A 25,293-nucleotide genomic window follows, 5' to 3' on the forward strand; every position below is an offset into this window, starting at 1 on the left:
GAATATGTAATTATATTTTAATCTTGGGGCTTTTCTCTATTTTTCTTTTCTTTCCTATTTTTAATGGAGTTCTTTTCATTGCTTTGATCTCATTTGTAGCCTAAGTGGTATTTTAAGAGCTTTAATAAACAAAGACCTAAAAACCTACTTGTATTTTCAGGTGCTGCCGTGTGGTTTCCGGGGTTCTCTCCGTGCTTGGCTGTGGAATTCTCCTCCTCTTCCCCTTCGGGTCCTATGACAAACTCAGGCCTAGTGAACAGAAGACTCTCCTCAAGGCTGTCCGTAGGCTCCTAAAACCATGAAACGGTTTCTGAATACTTGGAAATCAGCATTAATGAAGCTGCCAGCATTGTGGTGCTTCATATATGTTCCTGCCCAAGGTCGGTGCAAAGGTATTAAGCATTCTAGGCAATAATCATCTTTTGCCACCTCCGGTTATCTTTTGGGCCTCTTGACCCCTATGATCACCCTAACACCAACCCTCCCACAATCTTCTATATATATAAAATCGGAGGTGTGTATGTATGTATGTATGTATGTGTGTGTGTATGTGCCGCGATCACGCAAAAACGGCTTGACCGATTTGAACGAAACTTGGTATGCAGATCCCTCACTACCTGGGGTGATATGTTCTGGGGGTCTCGCGGCCCAACTGCACACGTGGGCGGAGCTACAAACAGAAAATCAGATTTCACCCATTCATGTCAATGGAAAAAATGTAAAAAGCTGCCATTCTCACAGTAATTCCAACTACCTGGGGTGATATGTTCTGGGGGTCTCGCGGCCCACCTGCACACGTGGGCGGAGCTACAAACAGAAAATCAGATTTCACCCATTCATGTCAATGGAAAAAATGTAAACAGCTGCCATTCTCACAGTAAATCAAAAACGGCTTGACCGATTTGAACGAAACTTGGTATGCAGATCCCTCACTACCTGGGGTGATATGTTCTGGGGGTCTCGTGGCCCACCTGCACACGTGGGCGGAGCTACAAACAGAAAATCAGATTTCACCCATTCATGTCAATGGAAAAAATGTAAAAAGCTGCCATTCTCACAGTAATTCCAACTACCTGGGGTGATATGTTCTGGGGGTCTCGCGGCCCACCTGCACACGTGGGCGGAGCTACAAACAGAAAATCAGATTTCACCCATTCATGTCAATGGAAAAAATGTAAACAGCTGCCATTCTCACAGTAAATCAAAAACGGCTTGACCGATTTGAACGAAACTTGGTATGCAGATCCCTCACTACCTGGGGTGATATGTTCTGGGGGTCTCGCAGCCCACCTGCACACGTGGGCGGAGCTACAAACAGAAAATCATATTTCACCCATTCATGTCAATGGAAAGGATGTAAAAAGCTGCCATTCTCACAGTAATTCCAACTATAAAACACTTTATATGACACTATAACCACTAGGGACATCGTTTCTATTCTACCACGGACACCATACATATAGAGTTTGTATGTTCTAACTGTGTTTGTAACTGTTTCCTTCATGCACCCCAGTTCATAATGTTATTACATTACATGAGTACTCACATATGCTGAACTAGGAACACAGGTTCCATTCTGAACCGGGAAAAAACTGCATGGAGTTTCTTTTCAACCTGAGTTTCCACATATTGAGTTGTTTAAATCAATACTGAAACTTTTGGATGCCACTTATTCCAACAGATCTTCCTTTTCAGTTTAAGAGATTGCAAATTCCAGTGAGACTTGCATTCTCTATCACAATCAACAAATCACAGGGACAGATTATTACATACTGTGGAGTGGATTTAAGATCCCCCTGTTTTTCCCATGGACAACTCTATGTTGCTTGCTCAAGGGTGGGTTCACCCATGAATTTATATGTTCTTGCTCCTGGAGGTGAAACTAAAAATGTTGTTTATAATCAAGTTTTGTGTTAGTTGTATTGTATTCATTTTGCCAAATATTTCACATTATAATTTAATATTGTACTTTTTATAAAGCTGTTAAAAAATAATTTCATTCACCACTATAAAGTATCTTTATTTGAATCCATTTACAGTGTTATTGCTATAATTAAATACCCGTGCAACGCCGGGGCATCAGCTAGTAATCTATGTAAATCTGGCAGCTTTTAACCCCTTGCCCTACTGTTTTAGCCATTTTTGTTTCTCTTTGCTTTAATCATTTGTAATTATTCCCCTCCTTCCCTGAGTCTCAAGTAAATTATTTCGATGTAAATTATTTCGATGTAAATTATTTATTTATTTATTCAATTTTCTATACCGTTCTCCCAGGAGAGCTCAAAATGGTTTACATGAGTTTATTCAGGTACTCAAGCATTTTCCCCTGTCTGTCCCGGTGGGCTCACAGTGTACTTGGGGCAATGGGGGGATTAAGTGACTTGCCCAGGGTCACAAGGAGCAGACTGGGCTTGAATCCACAACCTCAGGGTGTTGAGGCTGTAGCTTTAACCACTGCACCACTCTAGAAACCAAGATGTAGTAAAAGTGAGCCAAGTACAGGACAATCGAGCCATTGTGACATCACTGATGAGGTTGGCTCTTAGGCATTGGTGGAATGAGGCATTATGATGTCACAATACCAGCTCTGGTTATCAGAGGCTGAAACTTTTCACACTATTTATTCATTCAATTTTCAATACTGTTCTCCCAGGGGAGCTCAGAACAGTTTACATGAATTTATTGAGGTACTCGAGCATTTCTCCCTGTCTGTCCTGGTGGGCTCACAGTCTATCTAATGTACCTGGGGCAATGGGGGGATTAAGTGACTTGCCCAAGGTCACAAGGAGCAACATGGGTTTGAACCCACAACCTCAGGGTGCTGAGGCTATAGCTTTAACCACTGCACCACACTCTCTTTATAGGTACTTTTACCCCATTTTTATTATGGAAGTCATTTTTGAATAAATCAAATTTTTGAATAAAACTTGTAAATGAGCTTTGAGAAAACTGCCCCCTCCCCTTCCTGTTATTTCTTTGAATTTATGTTATTGTCGGGACCTCAGTGGCACAGTAAGAATGAGCGACGCCCCCCTTCTCTCTCCCTGTACCTATTTAACTTCTCTGCTGCGAGTGGCAAGCCCACATCGGTGTCGGCTCGCCCTTTGACATCACTTCCTAGGTGCGGGTACCAGAAGTGACGTCAGAGAGCGCTGATGCAGGCGGCAACCTAGTTTCTGGGGAATCAAAAAAGGTACAGGGGAAGGCAAGGGGGCGCGTGTCAAGCAGAGGAGTGGGGCTGCGGAGAGGAGAAGGGGTGCCACGCCCATAGGAAGACCGCCCCCCCCACCCCCACCCCAGCACCTTCCTTACTACACCCCTGCAGGACCTGCTTTGCTTTAACTTCAACTGCTCTCTGCTTCACCTCAGACACTGCTGCCTTAGGCAATTGCCCGTCTTGCCTAATTGTTGAACCGGCTCTGCTGCTGCTTTTCTTGAAGAATCCTCACGTTATCTTGAAGAATGAGTGCTAGTCACTGGCATAGTAAAGTAAGGGGGAGAGTGCCTGGGTGCTGACATGATGGGGGCGATGGCATCTCTCCTCCCCCCCCCTCCCCAGTGCAGGGGGATCTCATAAATGCATGCTTTCTCTCCCCCACCTCTTCTCATTGTCACCAGAAGTGAGAAGGGTCTCCTCCCTGCTGCACGTGCCAGCCTCAGCCCACCCTCTGATGTCACTTCCTGTTCACAGGAACAGGAAATTGAAACATAGAATATGACGGCAGAAAAGGGCCTACGGCCCAACAAGTCTGCCCACTCAAATAACCCTCCCCTCTAAGTTCCTCTTTGAAGTGAGCCCACGTGTTGATCCCATTTGATCTTAAAATCAGTCACATTACTGGCCTCAACTACCTGAAGTGGAAGATTATTTCAACGGTCGACCACTCTTTCGGTGAAGAAGTACTTCCTAGTGTCAGTACTTCTTCAGAGGGTGGCTCTGACTCAGCGTAGCGGCCCTGCCTGCTGTCAGTGACAACTAGACAAGGTACAGGGGCAGAGAGAGTTCAAGAGATACCCCACCGCCGGAGTGGATGGATGTCGGGCATTTCCGCTCCGGGTACCAGCTTCCATTGCAATGCCACTGATACTAGTGATCTGAAAAGTCTGACATTTAACTGGAAACTCAACATTTTGGGAGAGGGAAGGTTGGGGGTACTTACAACTAGCCTGATCTCCTCTTTGGGAGCCAAGCGCTCCAGTAGTTCGCATGCCAGCTGATAGCAGAGGATGCTGGACTGGCACAAGTTACACTCCACAGCTTTCTCGTCTTTCTGACAGGTGTGAGAACCCCCCCATGGGGCCTGGAACACATTGTTAATGATGGAGATGATATCTTTGGACAAGCTGTTCTCCAAACCCAGGGTGATGCCATCATCTTGCAGTTCCATCTGACCAGAAAGAAGAAACATTACTGCCGAAACTGAGGGAGACCAAAGAAGGACACATAACCAGAAAAACTTGGAATATCTGTGGAAACAACTACCACTCTGTATTATTTCTATAGCGCTACCAGATTCACTCTACAATGTACATTAAACATGCAAGAGACAGTCCCTGCGCAAAAGAGCTTACAATCTAATTATGACAAACAAACAGGACAAAAAGGGTGAATCCATACATGCTAATGCGGAAGGGAATTACAAAGGGAATAATGAGGGGATTACAGAGGGAGCGACAAATAGATATGGGTGCTTTACAAACAGGTTGGGGTTGGACTTAAAAAGTGGGCTTTCAGCATGGATTCGAATACTGCCAGAGACGGAGCTTGACGTACCGAGTCAGGCAATTTGTCCCAGGCAAACGGTGCAGCAAAATAAAAGGGACAGAGTCAGGAGTTGGTAGTAGAGGAGAAGGGTACAGACAAGAGAGACCCGATGAACAGAGATCCTGGGGCAGAGTATAGGGAAAGATAGGAGAGATACTGAGGAAAGGGTTTTAAGAAAGGTTTGGACAAGTTCTTGGAGGAAAAATCCATAATCTGTTATTGAGAAAGACATGGGGGAAGCCACTGCTTGCCCTGGATCGGTAGCATGGAATGCTGCTATTCTTTGGGGTTCCAGAATCTTGCTATTCTTTAGGATTCTGAATGGAATGTTGCTGTTCTTTGGGTTTTGGCCAGGTACTAGTGACCTGGATTGGCCACCTTGAGAGCGGGCTACTGGGCTTGATGGACCATTGGTCTGACCCAGTAAGGCTATTCTTATGTTTTTATGACAGTGGTGTAGTAAGGGGGGAGGGACGAGGGGGGCGGCCTGCCCCGGGTACCATGTTGGTGGAGGCGCTGGCACCCCTCCTCCTCTCCGCCCCTCCGCTTCTTCCCATTCCTTCCATTCCCCCACCCCTCTAGTTGTTCACCGCCATGAGCAACCACATCAGCTCTCCCACTGATGTCACTTCCAGGTGCCGTGCATAGGAAGTGACATCAGAGGGAGCTGCTGGGGTCACGAAGAACACGTTGATGTTGTTACTCGCAGTGGTGAACAATTAGAGATGCAGGGGAAGGGAAGGAGGCGCCTGCACAGTGGGGGGGGGGGATCGGAGAAGGAGCGCGGCACCTCTCACCTTCTCTACGCCACTTAGAGGTCAATAAGAGGGGATTGAACTGTATATGGAAACGAGCAGGGAGCCAGTGAAATGAGTTGAGGAGAGGGGTAATGTGAGCATAATGACAGTGGTGGAATATAAGGTATGCAGCAGATTGAAGGGAAGAGAGATGGCTTAGCAGAAGACCCAGTAAGGCTATTCTTATGTCCCTATGTCAGCGGTTGAACCCAAATGTTGGCGCCTAAGGGCCGGCTTCTCTAGTCAAGGAACATGGGCTTGTCATGCCACTGGGGCTTGCGTGTATCTGAGGAAGCGAAAAGCTATGCCGTTGGTATTTTCGCTACTAGCAGGGCCTCCCAAGGCGGACAGGTTTCAGCGGAGAAGTCAGACTAACGCTGGACCACCCAAGTGGGCAGCAGCAGATGGGCACTGCTGGAGGCAGATTTATACACAGAAGAAAGGCCCATCTGAGCATACATGAATGATGTCGCACACCCGAGCTTGCTCCAGGCCTTACAGATGCAGCCGGAGTTTCTCGGGGAAGAAGAGAGGAGGTTTGTGGGGGCGGGACTGAAGGCTGAACTGGGAGGTGCTGGGGTAGAATGGGGCAAAGCCAAAGGCAGAACCAGGCGGGGCCAGAGCAGAACAGGGCGGGGCCAGAGACAGAACAAGGCGGGGCCAAGTGTCCAGATTTTTGCAGCCCGATAAATGGTAACCCTATCTTTTATGATTATATGTCAACAGATAAGCCTTTTCTATTGAATTAACTCCCAAGTTTTTCCCTTCTAAATAACATAGTGGACTTAAATAGCAACCCCGTGATTCGACTCTGCACAAGGAGGTAAGGGTTATGAATTAAGATGGCTCTTTCTTCATTTTACACCAGAGTTTTCTCTGATCCTTTACACTTCTGGCTTCTTGAGAAACAAACTCCACCAGGACTACAATACCCATGAGTCTTCATTTTCTGCTTAACAATGGTTTTCTGCCTTTTTAACCTTTCTCTCTAACCCAGCTATTCCAGCCAGGACCCAATCACTGCTCCTTAGTGAATCCCCATCAGAAGTGTTTTACAAATGCCCCAAAGTGCTTTGGCAAGACAAGGCCATCGCTACGGTTACCTTACCTGCTTCAGAATTAAATCAAACATGAGAATGAAGCAGTTCAGGTTCATTTCATCGTCATCGCAGTCAAAGTCGATGGTTCGTCCCCCAGGGTGGCCGAAGTGTTTGAAGGGACTGTGGAAGGGGCTGCGGAACGGACTCTGGAAAGGACTGGGGAAGGGGCTCAACATGTTGTGCGGCACTCGGCGCCCGGGATCTGAGGCGATGCTCCCCTGTAAGAAGGAAGAAAAGCACACATACGTGACGCCAACCTTTAAACACCCACCAATCAGAAACTCACAATCAACTGTACCTTTACACGGACTTTTGAAAGCTCAGCTATTTCATCGCACCTATCCTGATCGACAGAGAAATAGAGAAAAATTAAGGCAGATAAAGAGCACTTGGTCTATCCAGACAGCCCATCCATGCCAACTAGTGGCGTAGTAGGGGGGGGGGACTATAGGAAGAGGGCCCCCTCCCGCTACTTCCCTGCCCCTCACTGCCATGCATGTGTGCCACTTCCCTTGCCCCGTACCTCTGTAACGGACCTGGCATGAGCAGCAACCCCCAACTTCCTGGGCTCTTCCTTGACGTCACTTCCTGGACCCGCGCCTAGGAAGTGACATCAGAGGAAGAGCCGATGCCGGCGTGACAGCAGGCTGGGGGGTTGCTGCACACGCCTGGAATGTTACAGAAGTACGGGGGGGGGGAAGGAAAGTGGCGCACGCACAGCAGGAGGGGGCGGGAAAGGAGCGTGTGGAGGTGGGGGGGGGCGGAGATGAGGATGGGGGAGGGGCGCCACTGCCCCGAGTGCCTCTCACCCTCGCTACGCAACTGATGCCAACTACTCTCCCTTTCACTCCCTTAGAGATTCTATGTACACTTCTCCCTCCGTATTCGCGGTGATAGGGGATTAACAGACCCGCGAATACAGAAAAAAATGCAAGTCACTTTTTCATATGTTATTCAAGGATTTATATTAAAAACCATCGTGAATTTGGGTGAAATTGAGAATAACATGGTGGGAGACCTGGCCTCTTCCTGAAGGAGAGGCAAAACATGGTGAAGAAAGTGCCGGGAATCGGCAATTTCTCTATGCAAGCTGATGTAATTGGGGGGGGGGAGGAGCCAGCAAGCTATAAACCACGAATAATTGAAACCACGATTGCTGAAACCGCGAATACAGAGGGAGAAATGTACTTGTCCCAAGCTTTCTTAAATTCAGACACAGTTTTCATCTCTACCATCTCCACTGGGAGGCCATTCCATGAATTCATCACCCTTTCAAGAAGTAATATTTCCTCAGGTTACTCCTGAGCCTGCCCCCCTTCCACCTTCGTTCTATGACCCCCTCATTCCAGAATTTCCTTTCAATTGGAAGAGACCCACTTCCTGTGCATTTATGCCACAGAGATCTTTAAACGTCTCTATCTAATGTGGAAGCTTTTGAAGTTGATAATTTGTACTACATCTCGAGAGATTCCAAGGTTATGGCAAATGAAGGTGAAATGGACAAAATGGTGTCACCTGATAGTTTGAATGTATCGCAGTTTCTAGAATCATCTAAAGATACAATAGATAAACGTGCAACTCTTCTTGTGACTTTTAAGACAGAGTTGGAAAAACAAGCTATTTTAAAATTGTATTTTGCGAAAAAACAGGAAATGTTTTGTGGCCAACGGGTGATAATTTTTCCTGACGTCGCCAGACAAACTCAGTTTAAAAGGAAGCAGTTCCTTCAGCTAAAGCCTAAGGTTTTGGCAGTTGGAGCTACTTTCTTTTTGAAATTTCCATGCAAATGCCTTATATCGTATGGAAGTGATAAATATGTGTTTTATGATCCAGTCCAGTTAGAAGACTTTGTTAAACAGAAACCTTTGTTGAAAGTTTAGTTACTATTACTGATTTTATTTTTGGAGGATGATGTATATAATATAAATGCCATTTTGCCTGTCTTTAGATGGTAGATTGATGGATTTGATTCTTTTTTCTTTCCTTTTCTTTTTTTTTTAAAAAAAGGTACTGGCGACCATGATAATGTGGACTAAGACACGGTTGATAATTGTTTAAGTTTTTTATGTTCTCTATATTGAGTTTGTTGTGGTCATTCATGAATATTTGTTATTAATGTATTGTAACAAATAACCAAATAAAGAATTAAAAAAAAAAAAAAAAAAAAAAAACGTCTCTATCATATCTCCACTCTTTTTAATATACATTTCATTTTATGTTCAATAATTTTTATTGAATTTTAATAATAAAATCATGCATATAATAAAACTTACAGAAAATATTATTCCAGCATAATTAATATAAATATACAGAAAAGAAACAAAAATCAGTACAATGAGAAAGTATTATAATATATACTAACCCCCCTCTTTTACGAAAGTGCGCTAGCCGTGCTGCTCCCGACACTCATAGGAACTCTATGAGCGTCGGGAGCAGCGCTAAAAACTGTAGCGCGGTTTAATAGAAGAGGGGGGTAAATTAACTTTATGTTTCAGGCTATTTGATAAAGTTAAAATAAAGGACAATAATAAATTGAACACAAGAATAAAGAATTATACACTTCCCCTTCCGTATTCACGAATTCCGTATCTAAGGATTCGGTTATTCGCGATTTTTAACCAGAAATTTTTTATTTTCATTTTTTAGGCTATTTTTAGCCCTGTAAGCCCCCCACCCCCCTTAAGCCTTATCTGGTGGTCTAGTGGGTGGTTTCAGGCAGGAGCGATCTTCCCACACTCCTGCCCCGTGCAGATCGCTCAAGAGACTACGGGAGCTCAAGGCAGCCATTTCCTGTGAGCGATCTGCACGGGGCAGGAGCGTGGGAAGATCACTCCTGCCTGAAAACCTGCTAGACCACCAGGTAAGGCTTAAGGGGAGTCTTTCAGGGCTAAAAATAGCTGGGGGATAAGGGCAGGACCGGCCCAAATATTATTCGCGATTTTTCCATATTTTATTGTAAACTGTTTAGATATCTGTATGATAAACAGTATATCAAAAATAAAGAAACTTGAAACATATTGAGATCTTTAAGTCATTCCCTTCAGTGGCGAGAGGTGCCTGGTCAGAGGGGTGTCAGATCAAAAGCGCGCCGGGACAAAGGCACACAGACAATTGAGCGCAGCGCGGAGGTGCACGCCGCAGAAAATTAGTTTTTAGGGCTCCGACGGGGGCGTGGGGGGGAACCCCCCACTTTACTTAATAGAGATCGCGCCGTGTTGTGGGGGCGTTGTGGGGGGTTTGGGGGGTTGTAACCGCCCACATTTTACTGAAAACTTCACTTTTTCCCTGTTTTTAGGGAAAAAGTTAAGTTTACAGTAAAATGTGGAAGGTTGCAACCCCCCAAACCCCCCACAACACCCCCACAACGCGGCGCGATCTCTATTAAGTAAACTGGGGGGGCTCCCCCAACAAAAAACCCCCATCGGAGCCCCTAAAAACTGTAATTTTCTTCGGCACGCGCCTCCATCTTACGCTCAGTTGTTGGCGCGCACCTTTGTCTTTCGTGGGGTTGTCTATGAACCGGTCAGAGGTGCCCCTTCCCAGCCCTCATCTCCCCCCCCCCCCCGATCCCACCTGCCACACATGTACCCCCTTTCCCTTCCCCCATAACTAGGTGTTCACCGCCATGAGTAACAACTTCAATGTGCTCCTCTCTAGCCCGGCGGCTCTCCCTCTGATGTCACTTCCAAGCGCAGCATCCAAAAGTGATATTGGTGGAAGAGCCGACGTGGTCATGAGGAACACGTTGAAGTCGTTACTGCAGTGGTGAACACCTAGATGTACGGGGAAGGGAAGGGGGTAGCGTGTGTGGTGAGGGGAGGAGTGGGAAGAGGGGGAGGGTGGAGAGGAGGAGGGGGGCTGGAGTGGACTGCCCCCATCTCCCCCTTACTACGCCACTGGTCCCCATGTACCTTATGACAAAGACCAGGCACCATTTTAGCAACCTTCTTCTGGACTGACTCCATCCTGTTTACATCTCTTTGAAAGTATGGCCTCCAAAATTGTATATAATATTCTAAATGAGGTCTCACCAGGCATCAATACCTCCTTTTTCCTACTGGCCATTCCATAAAGCTCTCTGACCTCACAATGAATGTGTAAAGATCCTTAGCCTATAGGAAGAGGAGATGCAAATATTAAGAGCCTTAGCCAATAGGGAGAGGAGGAGATAGTGGATACTGCGGATGGGCAGACTTGATGGGCCATTTGGCCTTTATCTGCCAGCATGTTTCTAAGTTTTGCTATATCCTTCTTCATGTTATCTGGCAAACCTTACCAGACAGCTCTTGAGCAATATCACTTATGAAAATGTAAAAATGAGAACCAACCCAAAAAAACAATATCAATATAAGTGTAGAATATATTGAAGCATGTTTTGTATATTGTTGTTGCTTTTCTTGTTTCAATTTTAATTTGGATTATTAATTCTTAGCTATTTATTCATTTTTATAATTATGCTTGTCTGTAAAACCATTATCTATGTTATTTGTAACCCGCTTAGGCTATTCAGATAATGCAGGATAAAATAATAAATAAAAGTTTAAAGTTTATTTAAGTTTATTAAAAAAAAATTTTTAAACCGCTTAATCAGGTTTCTAAGCGGTGTACAATAAAATTACATAAAAACATATTAAAACTGGGGATACTGGATAAAATCCAAGTGTCATAATAAAGCACAGATAAGACGTATGGACCAACTTCAAACAATGGGAAAGTGGGGAAGAACTACAGTCGTTAAAGAAAAGTGCAACACAAAGGGAAAATACAATAGGTTAGGGTAAAAAATAGTAATTTGACTTAATTTTTTTTGTCCTTAAGAGTACAGTTGTTATCCAAAAGCATCCTGGAACAAGAATGTTTTCAGTTTTGCTTTAAATTGTTTTATATCGGATTCACTGCGCAAATAGTTAGGCAGCGAATTCCAGAAATCCTTGAAACAAGTGACTCCAACACAACAGGCAACAGCAATGACAAGTCAACTGGAAGAGCTACAGGTTCAATTAGATGTATCATAACCCAGAGCTATTTCATGTTTCCTTTTCAGTCTGTGAGAGAGCAATTTTATAACTATTCGCAACAGTTAGGTGCCTATTCTACAAAGGAAAGTAGGGACCTACATTCCTTCATAGAATACTTGTGTAACGAGTTAGATGCGTGTGTGTATAATTTAGATACGAACACTTACGCCAGTCATAGAGCTCATGCCTATATTGCTGAAAATCTTTATAGACTAGGCAGTGTTGTTGCCTCTCATTCCCTGCACACACACACACACCGCCGTGCATGCACCCTCCTCCCTTCCCCATACCTCTAACTTCCCCAGCACAAGCAGCATCTCCAACTTCCTGCCCACGCCAGCCTCAACTCTCCCTCAGACATCACTTCCTGGTCCCACAACCAGGAAGTGATGTCAAAGAGAGCGCCAAGGCCAGCGCAAGCAGCAGGTTGGAGCCTCTGCTCGCACCAGCGAAGAGCCAGAGGTACAGGAGAGGACGTGAAGGCACGCGCGTGGCAGGAGAGGGATGAGAAGGAATAAAGGAGAGGTACAGGCGCCCCCACCAAGACAGCGCCCAGGACAATCCACCCCCCTCTACCCAACCAACCCTTACTTCACCACTGAGACTAGGCCTCAAATAGGCACCAGCTTACCCTCGTATTTAGGGTGCTTTGTTAGAAAATTACTTTCCATAACAGCAATCCCAAAACTAGGCACTGAGTAAGTGCTATAACTGCAAGAGAGTGTACATATGGATCGAGCATGTAAGGTGCAGGGGTAACTTATGCAAACAACTTCTGGAATCCTCTATGTAATGACCGTTAGGTGTTTCTGTTTGCGTTGCTCTTTTCCCGGTGTACATGGCTACAATTAAATTTAGACGTATCAATTGAGGTTTGCGCTAATATTCTATAACAGAATTGGTGCACCCATATGCTGTCCACGTAGGATTAGGGATACCTAAATAGAGACGCCCTGAAACAGAATCACCCCCAAAATGCCTGGGTTGGATCTCAATGCGGGTCCACAAGTAGGGCCCACAGGGGGAGTTTACAAGAAGAAAATATCAATGGTGTTCTACCGTGCAGAAGATGTAAAGGAAACAACAGTAAAACGAGAGGGGATAATTTCATACAACATTGTCAATTTACGCTTTTATGCAATCTGGGCATAGGTATTTCCTGGGGCGCAGTTTGGCTGCACTTAGGGCCATATTGTCTATATAGCGCCTAAAAATTCAGTGCCAGCTCGAACAGGGCTTAGCGTGATTCTACACAGTGCGCGTAACTCTTGTAGAATAGCAACTAGCGCCGGTGTGCGATGCGCAACTTAAGCACAGACATTTAGGCCAGCTAAAACCAGGCCTAAATGCCTGCGCCTAAGCTATGCGCATATCGTGCGTACTCTATAACAATGCACCTGGCTTTCAGGAATGCCCTCAATCCAGCCCTGGCCATGCCCCCTTTTCAAATTCACGCACTGCAACTAGCTCATACTTTTTATAGAATTGCGCTTTCCGAGTTGTGTGCGTAAATTTTTATTAGTCCCAATTAGTGTCAATTATGAGGTATTAATTGTCAGTTATTTGAGTTGATTAGCCCAGTAGCCCAGTTAATACATCCTTTTACCTTTCCAGCATGGGTTCTTCCCGAATTTCAGCACAGAAACCCTTTTGGTCTCTCTCCTTTCTAAGATTCTGCAGTTGCAATCTTGTAAGAAACATGCTATCTTACTTCAGTTCAATTTGTCTGCAGCTTTTGACGTAGTCAGTCATAATATTCTGCATTGCCTGCTCTCAGACATTGGCCTTGATCAGACTGTCTTGGACTGATTCGATAAATTTCTATCCTCCCGTTCTCACTCAGTTAATATGGAAGGATCTAATTCAATATCTTGGAGAGCCCTTTGTGGTGTTGCCCAGGGCTCCCCATTGTCTCCAATCTTATTTAACATCTACACGAGTACTTTGAAATACTATGACTTGAATATTCAGAAACCTCTATTAACGTACGCTGATGACATGTTCATATTACTTGAGGTTGACACAGATCTTGTTAATCTAACACCCAATATTATCTATTGCATTGCTAAGCTTCGGTCCTGGGCGAAGATGGTCCAGATGAAATTGAATGCTGCTAAGACCAAACTCTTATGGATCGGACCAAAGTTAGATTCTCTTCCCTCAGCTGTGACCTTAGGAGAATCTCTGAAAACTGAGTTTTCCTTGCTAATATTGGGTATTGTTATTGATTCATCTCTTACATTTAAGGATCAGCTAAATTCTCTTGTTAAAAAGTGTTTCTTTAGCCTCCATATTCTGAGACGAGTGAGAGCGCTCTTTCATCAGCAACACTTCTCTGTATTGGTTCAGTAAATCATCTTGTCAAGGTTGGATTATTGCAACTCAATGTACCTGGGTCTCTCAAAGGTCAGTCTGCAGAGACTTCAATTGATACAGAGTACCGCTGCCAAACTCATTTTTGGTAAGAGTAAATTCGATCACGTAACCCCATTGCTCAAAGAATTACATTGGCTTCCGCTGTATCTTAGAATTCAATTTAAGTGTGTTTGTATTGCATTTAAAATTCTCTTTGGCATTTTTATTATTTTGGTTCCTTTAAATTGGAATGTACACAGATCTCATCTCGCTAGGAGTTCAAATAAATTAAAACTTACATTTCCTTCCCTTAGGGGTAAAAACAGAACTTTCAAGAGATTCAGCCACTCTTTCATTTTCAAACTAACTGAGCTCTGGAATGAGTGACCGCTTTCACTTAGAAGTCTAGGCCCCTTCGTTTTATTTCGGAAAGCTCTGAAAACTTTCTTGTTTACTAAACACTTTGGAAACTAAACCATTCTAGATTACATTCTTCTTCCATATTTATGTGCTGTACTTACATTATTGTAAACTGAGTCGAGCACCTTTTTGGATGACCACCCAGTCCATAAAATTCAGTTTTAGTTTAGTTTAAATTAAGCTGTGCATGTACATTGGTGCCATATACAGAATTTGGGGGTTATTGTATAAAATAAGCATGCACACACAAACAGTGCAGGGACACATTTACACCACCATCGGACAAGGTGAACTGTTGTTAGTTTCCATCGACTCGTGTTTGAGGCCTAGCGACTTGATGAATTGCAGATCTAAAAAGAACACATGGCACCAAGAGAAACCATGGAAGCAAATGTCTATCTCAGCTGTGGAAACCTATGTTCCCTCTAAGCTGAGCATGAGAGCAATCGTTCATAAATTCTAGGAGTGTCGCTCGCTGATTTTACATGGTCACTCGCCAAAATACTTGCTGCTCACACAAAAAATTATGTTTAGAACTCGTTGCTCACATGAGAAAAAAAAATTTGTATGCACCCAGCCAATCCTTAGAGGGATAGGACTCTCCTATCCTTTTTGGATAGGACTCTCATGTTTCAAGCAAGTAAACATTAATGGAGTTAGGCTGACCTATGGCGCCTTTAGGAAAGAAATTAAAACTGCATTATTTGATAGATTTATCTCCTAAACAGAAGCTACACTAAATCTAACAATTTTATTATGTCTATTCTTAAGTAATGTGTTGTACTTTTATAATTTGCCTATTGTAATTCGCTGATTGTCCAGCTCTCTTCGGTGTGAACTGCCTAGAAGTCATCTGATTGTGGCGGTATAGAAGAATAAAGTTATATTATGTTAGATGTATGGTGGAAACCCCCACATTTTGACCCTGGCCTGGTTTGTTGAGTGTGCCTTGTGCAACGGTGGAATTCCAGAAATAATTCTTACATTAACAATACCAAGCTATGTGGAAAATAGTAATGAATATGCCTGACAAATACTCACCCTTCGAGTTGTGACGGTCCCAGCCTGCTCACTCGCTCTGGCTTTTCTTTGATTTGCTAGTTCTTTGACGGAATTAACACCATCGGAAAACATGCTGATCAACAGCTGCAGAGGGACAACAATATCTAGCTCGGATAATACCTGGGGAGAACAGAAATCTGTGAAAACCCTAATGATGAGTGATCGCAATCTAAAATGTGAAAACCAATAGAAGGTTTCAGGCATGAGGTCATGGACTGAAACTGAGGGGCACCAGGCCCAGGACAAATATTAGGAAGTTCTGTTTCGCACAACGAGTGGTGGACGCTTGGAACGCTCTCCCTGAGGAGGTCGTGATGGAGACCAGCATTCTGGGATTCAAGAGCAAGTTGGATGCACACCTTCTTGCAAATCGCATTGGGGGATACGAGTAAACAAGGTTTCTCAGCAGGGAACACCTGGCTTGGCCTCCGCGGGTGCGGGTCGCCGGACTGGATGGACCTAGAGTCTGATCCGGCGAAGCTATTTCTTATGTTCTTATGCATGCAAACCCCACCACAATGACATCAGATACTCACCATGGATCAGATGATGGACAGACATAGGGTTACCAGATTTTCCAAACAGAAAATCCAGACCCCCTAGACCTGCCCTCAGGCCCGTCCAGGTCCACACATCCACACATCCCCACCCCAGTCCCCCGATGCCTGCTCTCGTGATTTGGTGGAAGCTTTTCAAAACCCGGACAAAGTGCCGGGTTTTGAAAAGCCTTCCAGACTCCCGGACATATCCTTAAAAGGAGGACATGTCCAGGGAAAACCGAAGAACTAGTAACCCTAGACCAGGGGTAGGCAATGCCGGTCCTCGAGAGCCGGAGCCAGGTCAGGTTTTCAGGCTATCCACAATGAATATGTATGAGATGGATTGGCATGCACTGTCTCCTTGAGATGCAAATCTATCTCATGCCTTTTTATTGTGGATATCCTGAAAACCTGACCTGGCTCTGGCTCTCGAGGACCGGAATTGCCTACCCCTGTCCTAGACAGACACAACATATAACTCTGTTCACATATGGGGCTGTGCACCCAGTTAGAAACCTTATAATACCTGTTTCTTTCCAACAGACCAAGTGCACTCGGAGAGTAATTCTGGGCACCTAAGCTAAGAAGGGAAATAGGCCCTTATTTCAATTCATATAAGAACATAAGAAGTTGCCTCCGCTGAGGCAGACCAGAGGTCCATCTCGCCCAGCGGTCTGCTCCCGCGGCGGCCCATCAGGCCCATTGCCTAAGCAGTGGTCCTTGACTATTTCTATAACCTATCTCTACTATCCCTACATCCTATGTCAACTCTTATCTGTACCCCTCAATCCCTTTGTCCTCTAGGAACCTCATCTTCTGTTCTTTACAGAGCACTAGAACAAGTGGCAGAGAGCTTGCCTACATTTACAGCGCGATCAATTGCAGCAGGCCTACTTCTGGTTTGAATACCCTTGCCCAGAATACTATAATTTGCATGCATAATCGTGTGATCTGTCCAAACTCCACCCATTTACACGCCCTCCAGCAAAAACCACAACAAATAAATTGAGCAGATTTTTATCACTACTCAGTACCCTATAAGAGATCATCTACACCAGTGGCTCTCACTCTTGTCCTAGGGGACCACCAGCCAGTCAGCTTTTCAGAATATCCACTAGAGGTTGCGGCAACCATTTTGCTGTGGCAGCCACTAGGGGCAGGAGCTAGTGAGGTTCGCTTCTATCCCCATCATCCCCACTGGAGCACCAGGGATCTTAGGTAGGCTCAGGAAGCCTATTGTGACCAGGAAGTGCATTATATCCTTGCAGGGAAAAGGGGAAATTGGAAGGATGGGGCTGTTTCATGTGAGTGGTAGGAGGATTGGAAGTCGATATTCAGCTGGGGACCACATAGCTATCTATCCCTCCTTTTGCTAAGCCACAGTAGAGGTTTCTACTACAGCCTGGAGCGTTAAATGCTCCAACGTGCTCTGACACTCTTAGAATTCCTGCGAATGTCAGAGCAGCGTCATAGCATTTAGAGCTCTGAGCCGTGGTAGAAACCTCTACCGTGGCTCGATAATGTGAATTTAGGACACCTTTGAAGTTAACTATGCGGGTGCCGGCACTGAATATCAATGGTCGGGTGGCCCCCAAGCAATTTAAGTGGGCAAGAGCCTCTCCTCACTTTGAATATCAGGTGGACATTATTACACTAGGCCACATGCAATAGTTAGGGTTGCCGAGTGGCTTCTGAATTTCAGGGCTTTCTTTAGAGCAGTGTTTCCCAACCCTGTCCTGGAGGAACACCAGGCCAATCGGGTTTTCAGGCTAGCCCTAATGAATATGCATGAAGCAAATTTGCATGCCTATCACTTCCATCATATGCAAATCTCTCTCATGCATATTCATTAGGGCTAGCCTGAAAACCCGATTGGCCTGGTGTTCCTCCAGGACAGGGTTGGGAATCACTGCTTTAGAGGATGGCATACAGACATCAGAGCATCAAGCGCCTGATCACAACGGGTTAAAACCTGTCCTGAGAAAACCGGAACCAATCGGCAGCCCTCGGAACGCCGCAAGACGCTGGAGCGTGGACAGTGAGGCGGGATCTGCCTGCTTGTAAGCTTTGTTTATTTTGTTTTTCAGAGATGAACGTTCAGCTCTTGAAATGAAATGCTAAGGTGGAATACATCCCGTGCCTCGGCCCAGCTGATAAAAGCGGCGCCCGCGGACCCTTTACGTCGCGGTACCTGAGATCAGCACACAGCAGGCACTTACATGAAGCCAGAGCAAGGCTTGCTCCTGCACGGAGGAAGGGTATCCGGTGAATCGGCAGCTGACAAATCCAAACATCTCCTCCATGGAAAAAGGCAGCGGGCACAGCTCAATGTCAAACATTTTGCTGCAAAGAAGAAAGATGGGCTGATGTATTAGCCATACACTTCCCGTAAGAGAAATGGAAATGACAATCGGAATATCCTAAGACATGATTAAGACAAGACTGTAAATTCAAAAAATGTTGGGGTCCTTTTACCAAGGCGCACTTGCCGTTGTAGCGCGTGATAAACGCTAATGTGTCCATAGACTATAATGGACGTAATAGTGTTTAGCACGTGTTACAATGGGTTCATAGACAACTGCGCGAAAGACAAAAGCGCGCGCCGACAATTGAGCGCAGCGCGGAGGCGCGCACCGCACAAAATTACTGTTTTTAGGGGCTCCGACGGGGGGTTTTGTTGGGGAACCCCCCCCCAGTTTACTTAATAGACATCGCGCCGGCGTTATGGGGAGTTTGGGGGGTTGTAACCCTCCACAATTTACTGTAAACAGAACTTTTTCCCTAAAAACAGGGAAAAAGTTCAGTTTTCAGTAAAATGTGGGGGGTTACAACCCCCCACAACGCCCCCACAACGCAGTGCAATGTTTATTAAGTAAAGTGGGGGGGGTTCCCTCCATGCTCCCCCGTTGGAGCCCTAAAAACAGTAATTTAGAGTGGCGCGCGCCTCCGCGCTGCGCTCAATTGTCTGGGCGCGCTTTTGACCTGACACCGTTACAATGGCTAGCACGCCTTAGTAAAAGGACCCCATTGGGATTATATTCTGCATTCAAAAGCTTTCAAAGAACTTGTTTAACTCTCCTATGGTCACAGCTCCACATTTCCTGTGACACCTCAGGGTTAGATTCTACAGGAAGTGCATTAGACTTCCTGGTTCTTGATAGTTCTTCTCCATGGCGCACCCTGGTTCATTCCTTCAAATTCCTAGCAGTTATTACAGACTTTCAAGTAAGGCTACCAGATGTCCGGTTCTCTATCTGTCCTGGCAGGCTCGCAATCTAACTGTGGTACCAGGGGACAAAGGAGGTTTATTATTTGCGAAGTGCTGAGAAGGCTGCGTGAAAAAGTTAGACCAAAACAACCTGAACTTTTCACCACCAACTCATAGCTCATGCATCACGACAATTCACCAGCTCACACAGCCCTGTAGCCCGTTCTCACGGTGGCCAATCCAGGTCACTAGTACCAGGCCAAACCCAAGGAGTAGCAACATTCCATGCTACTGATCCAGAGCACGCAGTGGATTCCCCCATGCCTTTCTCAATAACAGACTATGGACTTTTCTTCCAGGAACTTGTCCATACCTTTCTTAAAACCAACTACACTATCCGCTCTTAGCACATCCTCTGGCAACACGTTCCAGAGCTTAACTATTCTCTTAAGTGAAATAAAATTTCCTCCTATTAGTTTTAAAAGTACTTCCTTGTAACTTCGAGTGTCCCCTAGTCTTTGTAATTTTTGACGGTGTGCAAAATCGACCCACTTGTACCCGTTCTACTCCACTCATGATTTTGTAGACATCAATCATATCTCCCCTCAGCCGTCTCTTTTCCAAGCTGAAGAGCCCCAACCTTTTTAGTCTTTCCTCATACGAGAGGAGTTCCATTCCCTATTACTCCATCTTACCGACAGTTGCATTGGTTTCCTTTTGAGGCTAGAGTATTGTTTAATTTATGGCTAAGCACTATTATTTCTCAGGCCCACTCATATATATGTCCTTTAGCAAACTACTAAAAACTGATTTATTCGACAAATTTTTAAACTGATGTTCCAGAATATCGATTGGAAATTTGCATATTGATCTTATAGCTTGTACATTCCTGAGAAATTTTACTGTATTTTAGTCATTTGCATATCATTCATCTATTGTATAATTTTAGCACTGTTAAAAGTTAAAAATGTATGGTGAAAGGGAAGGGAGCGCGTGCATGGAGGGGGGGGGGGCAGGGAAGAGGGCGGGGGAGGGGCGCTGTTCACTCTTACTACACCACAGAAACATTCCCCAAATTTAGGGTCATTTCAGTACCAAACTGCCATGGATTACGCTATTCTATAATGATTGCGTAACGCTAACTTTGGACACCATTTATAGAATTCCTCTCCATTGAAAACTTTCAGGCTGCAGTGCCCAACCCTATTTATTTATTGGGATTTATTACGTTTCAAGTTTCAAGTTTATTATTAGCATTTGATGAATCGCCTATTTGAATTACTAAGCGATGAACAAAATTTAAAAATAGCGTAAATTACATAAAAACAAACCAAATAACAAGAATCTATAATTTAATACAAACATGAGAAGGGAGGAAAGGAGGAAAAGTTACAATTTTTATCTTAGAAGAAATAGACAAACAAGGAAAATACAAACGGAAATGGGGGGGGGTTTGAGATTCACGCAAAGCGGTGTACAGCAAGTATAATTCAACATAAAACTTACAATTTTGTTAGCAGCATAACAACAGTAAAATCACATAAAGAATAAATTAAACTCTGGAAATGGCAGATTTAAACCTAATAATAGACAAACATGAAGCAGTATCAAAAAATATGTGGAAAGACAATATAACACGTTCCTAGTCACTGTCTCCCTGCCCAAGCCGCTCCACTACTACTATGAAATTTTTCTACAGCGCTACCAGACGCACGCAGCACTATACAGAGTCACAAAGAAGACAGTCCCTGCTCAAAAGAGCTTACAGTCTAAACAGACAAGACAAACAGGATGTCATGGATACTGTTAAGGGGAACGGTTAATCTGCTGGCTGGGTTTGAGGGCAGAGGGGAGTACAGGACAATGAAGCCATTGTGGCATCACTGATGAGGTTTGCTCTTATTGGTGGAATGAGGCATTATGACATCACAGTCTCTCAGCTCTGCTTCCCAAAGACTGAAACTCTTCACACTACCACTATGAATTATTTCTATAGCGCTGTAGAGAGTCACAAAGAAGTCAGTCCCTGCTCAAAGAGCTTTTACAATCTAAACCAGGGGTCTCCAAAGTCCCTCCTTGAGGGCCGAATCCAGTCGGGTTTTCAGGATTTCCCCAATGAATATGCATGAGATCTATGTGAATGCAATGCTTTCAGTGCATATTCATTGGAACGCCACTAAACATGAGCTCGAAGACTTCATTTTCCAGAACTCGCTAGCATCAACACATAACCTGCTCCTTGGAGACTTAAACCTTCACCTTGAAGACCACTCCTCCAAACAAGTTGAAAGCCTACTCTCATACCTCAAAGCCCTATCCTACCTGATACTTAACCCCCAACCCACTCACGAAAAAGGCCACCAACCTGACATTGCTGCATACATGACCCAACACCCCCACACACCAGAAATCCACATCTCAAATGGGGCTTGGCATCGCTCCCTCTGGTCAAATCATTACAAATACACCTTCAACATCAATTGGGCTCAAGGCAAAAACAAACATGAACCCCAAGAAACTACCTTCAAAACCCGACATAAAATTGAACCCACCACATTCTGGAACAAAGCAGACTCCGCGATCAAATCCATAGACCCCCAAAGAATTCATAACCCAATGGCGCACTCTAAGCAAAATAATCCTGGATGAGCTAGCCCCAGTAAACATGAAATACAGAATCTGCAGACCATCTGATAAATGGTTCGACACCGAACTTCTCCAACTCAAACGGCAATGCAGACAACTGGAAAGAGACTGGAGAAAACCCCCCCAAGAACACACCAAAGTAACATGGAGAAGCCTAATAAAACAATGCAAGGAGAAACGAAAAGCATACTACTCCAAACTGGTAGGCTTGGAAGTCCAAGACACAAAAAAAACTTCAAACGAGTAAAACACCTCACAGATACCAAACCATACCTAGCCACACAAGGAAACCACCCACCATCAGCCACCCAACTAGAAGACCACTTCAAAAACAAGATCACCACAATAAGGACCACCTTCAACAACACACCAAGCCACCTTGACGAGATAATAATATACCCTGCAACAGGAGAAGACATTGCAGCAGATAGGACCTGAACCGACTTCCCATCAGTACAAGGGCCTGACATGAACCGACTTTATAAAAAATACTGCCAAGCATCATGCGACCTGAACAACTGCCCCACATATCTGATAACAACTGCCTCCCCCAAATTTAAAGCTCACCTCATGTAATGGGTACAAACTACGCTCACGGAAGGTCAATTCCCACAGGACCTAGGCGAGATCATAATCACCCCAATTATGAAAGACCAAAAAGGCTCAATAGATATCCCCTCCAACTACAAACCCATTGCCTCAATACCAATATACGTTAAACTAATAGAAGGGCTATTTGCACAATACCTCACAAACTACCTGGAAGACCACAACCTACTTCATCCCTCACAATCTGGGTTTAGAACTAACTATAGCACAGAGACACTACTAGTAACTCTCCTAGATACAGCCTGACAGCACCTTAGCAAAGGCAGAAGGATGTTGATAATTCAACTGGAACTCTCTGCTGCATTTGACCTGGTAGACCACACCATACTTCTACAAATACTAGAAGCCATAGGGATCTCAGGCAGGGTACACACCTGGTTCCAAGGATTCCTTAAATCAAGAACATACAGAGTAAAGACAAATGACCTTCAATCAGACCCCTGGTCTAACCTCTGTGGTGTTCCCCAAGGGTCATAACCATAAAGCCATAGCCATAAAAGAAAGCCATAGCTATAAAAGAAGCCATAGCCATAAAAGAAAACCTAGACATTATTGGAATCACGGAAACATGGTGGAACGAGGATAACCAATGGGACGTAGTGCTGCCAGGGTACAAACTCTATAGAAGAGACAGGACCAACAAGAAGGGTGGAGGAATAGCACTATACATAAAAGACACCATTCCCTCGTCCGGAGTGGATATAGAACCAAAGGCGGAAGGACTGGAGTCATTATGGGTCAAATTACCAGGAAAAGGTGGCCTTGACATAAGATTGGGTCTATACTATCGTCCACCTGGACAAACGGAAGCAAACGACAAACATCTGGCAGCAGAATTGAGGCGGGATGGCAACAACAGGAATGTGACAGTAATGGGAGATTTCAACTACCCCGGGATAAACTGGAGTATTGGAATCTCAAACTGTGCGAGGGAAACAGAATTCTTAGAGGCTGTGAGGGACTGCTTTATGGATCAGCTTGTCAAGGAACCAACAAGAGGAGATGCAACTCTTGACCTAATCCTCAACGGAATAGGGGGACCTGCAAAAGAAGTGGAAGTAGTAGGGCCACTAGGAAACAGTGATCACAACATGATCCAGTACAAATTAGGAGTAAGTACAACAAAAGGGAAAAGAACCACAGTGACAACGTTCAACTTCAAGAAAGGGAACTATGATGCTATGAGAGCAATGGTAAGAAAAAAACTTAGAAACAGCTCAAGGAAAACAGAAACTGTAGAGCAAGCCTGGTCTCTATTCAAGGGCATAGTGCAAGAAGCACAACATATGTACATCCCCATATTTAGAAAAGGGTGCAAAAAAAAACCGAACAAAAGACCCCGCATGGATAAACAATGAGGTGAAGAAAGCGATAGGAGACAAAAAAAAATCATTCCGGAAATGGAAAAAGAACCAAACTGGGGAAAACTGGAATGAACACAGGAAATGCCAAAGAGAATGTCACCAAGTGGTTAGGAGAGCGAAAAGAGAATACGAAGTGAGATTGGCCAGGGAGGCAAAAAACTTCAAATCATTCTTTAGATATGTTAAGGGGAAGAAACCGGCGAGGGAGGAAGTAGGACCGTTGGATGACGGAGATAAAAAGGGAGTGATAAAGGAGCAAAAAGAGGTAGCTGACAGGTTAAACAAATTCTTCTCGTCAGTCTTCACAAGCGAGGACACATCCAATGTACCGGAACCCGACGTGATCTTCCATGGTGATCAAGAAGAAAAACTGTCGGCAATAGAGGTGAGCCATGAGGATGTCCTCCAACAGATAGATAGATTGAAAAGCGACAAATCACCAGGCCCAGACGGAATCCACCCTAGGGTACTAAAAGAACTAAGAAATGAGATAGCGGGAATACTCCAACGAGTTTGCAACCTATCCTTGAAAACTGGAGAGATTCCGGAGGACTGGAAGATAGCAAATGTTACACCTATCTTTAAAAAGGGGTCAAGAGGAGACCCGGGAAACTATAGGCTGGTAAGTTTGACATCGGTTCCAGGCAAGATGGTAGAAGCACTGATAAAGGACAGCATCTGTGAGCACATCGAAAAAAATGGGCTGATGAAAGCGAGCCAACATGGCTTCTGCAAGGGAAAATCGTGCCAAACAAACTTACTGCACTTCTTTGAGGGGGTAAACAGCCAGTTGGACAAAGGGGAACCTGTAGACATCATTTACCTTGACTTCCAAAAGGCCTTTGACAAGGTACCCCATGAGCGGTTACTTAGGAAGCTGTGGAACCACGGGGTGGAAGGGGACGTACACAGATGGGTCAAACACTGGTTGGCAGGCAGGAGACAGAGGGTTGGAGTGAAGGGTCACTACTCGGGCTGGAGGAAAGTCACGAGCGGAGTTCCACAGGGGTCTGTACTTGGACCGCTGCTGTTCAATGTATTTATTAATGACCTGGAAACGGGGACGAAATGTGAAGTTATAAAATTTGCGGATAACACTAAACTCTGTAGAAGGGTCAGAACTACGGAAGAGTGTGAGGACCTACAAAGGGACCTAAGCAAACTGGAGGAGTGAGCGAATAAATGGCAGATGAAATTCAATGTAGGGAAATGCAAGGTCATGCATATAGGGAGAAAGAACCCGATGTTCAGCTACCAAATGGGGGGTTTAGTATTAGAGGGAAGTAACCTTGAAAGAGATTTGGATGTACTAGTGGATACAACAATGAAGTCAACGGCGCAATGCGCAGCAGCCGCGAAGAAGGCAAACAGAATGTTGGGTATTATTAAAAATGGTATTATGACCAGAAC

At 44.7% G+C, this 25,293-nt stretch overlaps 1 protein-coding gene across 1 annotated transcript in view; it reads right to left on the reverse strand.

Moving 5' to 3' along the window:
* The window catches only part of UNC79 (unc-79 homolog, NALCN channel complex subunit), a 298,085-nt gene that overhangs the window by 179,588 nt on the left and 93,204 nt on the right, over positions 1-25,293 (reverse strand). Inside the window, exons 17-21 of the mRNA XM_033953271.1 lie at positions 18,276-18,399; positions 15,497-15,637; positions 6,671-6,880; positions 4,161-4,388; positions 149-290 (exon numbers count right to left, since the gene is read on the reverse strand). Coding sequence (XP_033809162.1) covers positions 149-290; positions 4,161-4,388; positions 6,671-6,880; positions 15,497-15,637; positions 18,276-18,399 — 845 coding nt within the window. The remainder of the gene's footprint in view (positions 1-148; positions 291-4,160; positions 4,389-6,670; positions 6,881-15,496; positions 15,638-18,275; positions 18,400-25,293) is intronic.

This window comes from Geotrypetes seraphini, chromosome 7 (genome assembly GCF_902459505.1).
Source record: "Geotrypetes seraphini chromosome 7, aGeoSer1.1, whole genome shotgun sequence".
In the NCBI taxonomy this organism is placed as follows: Eukaryota; Metazoa; Chordata; class Amphibia; order Gymnophiona; family Dermophiidae; genus Geotrypetes; species Geotrypetes seraphini.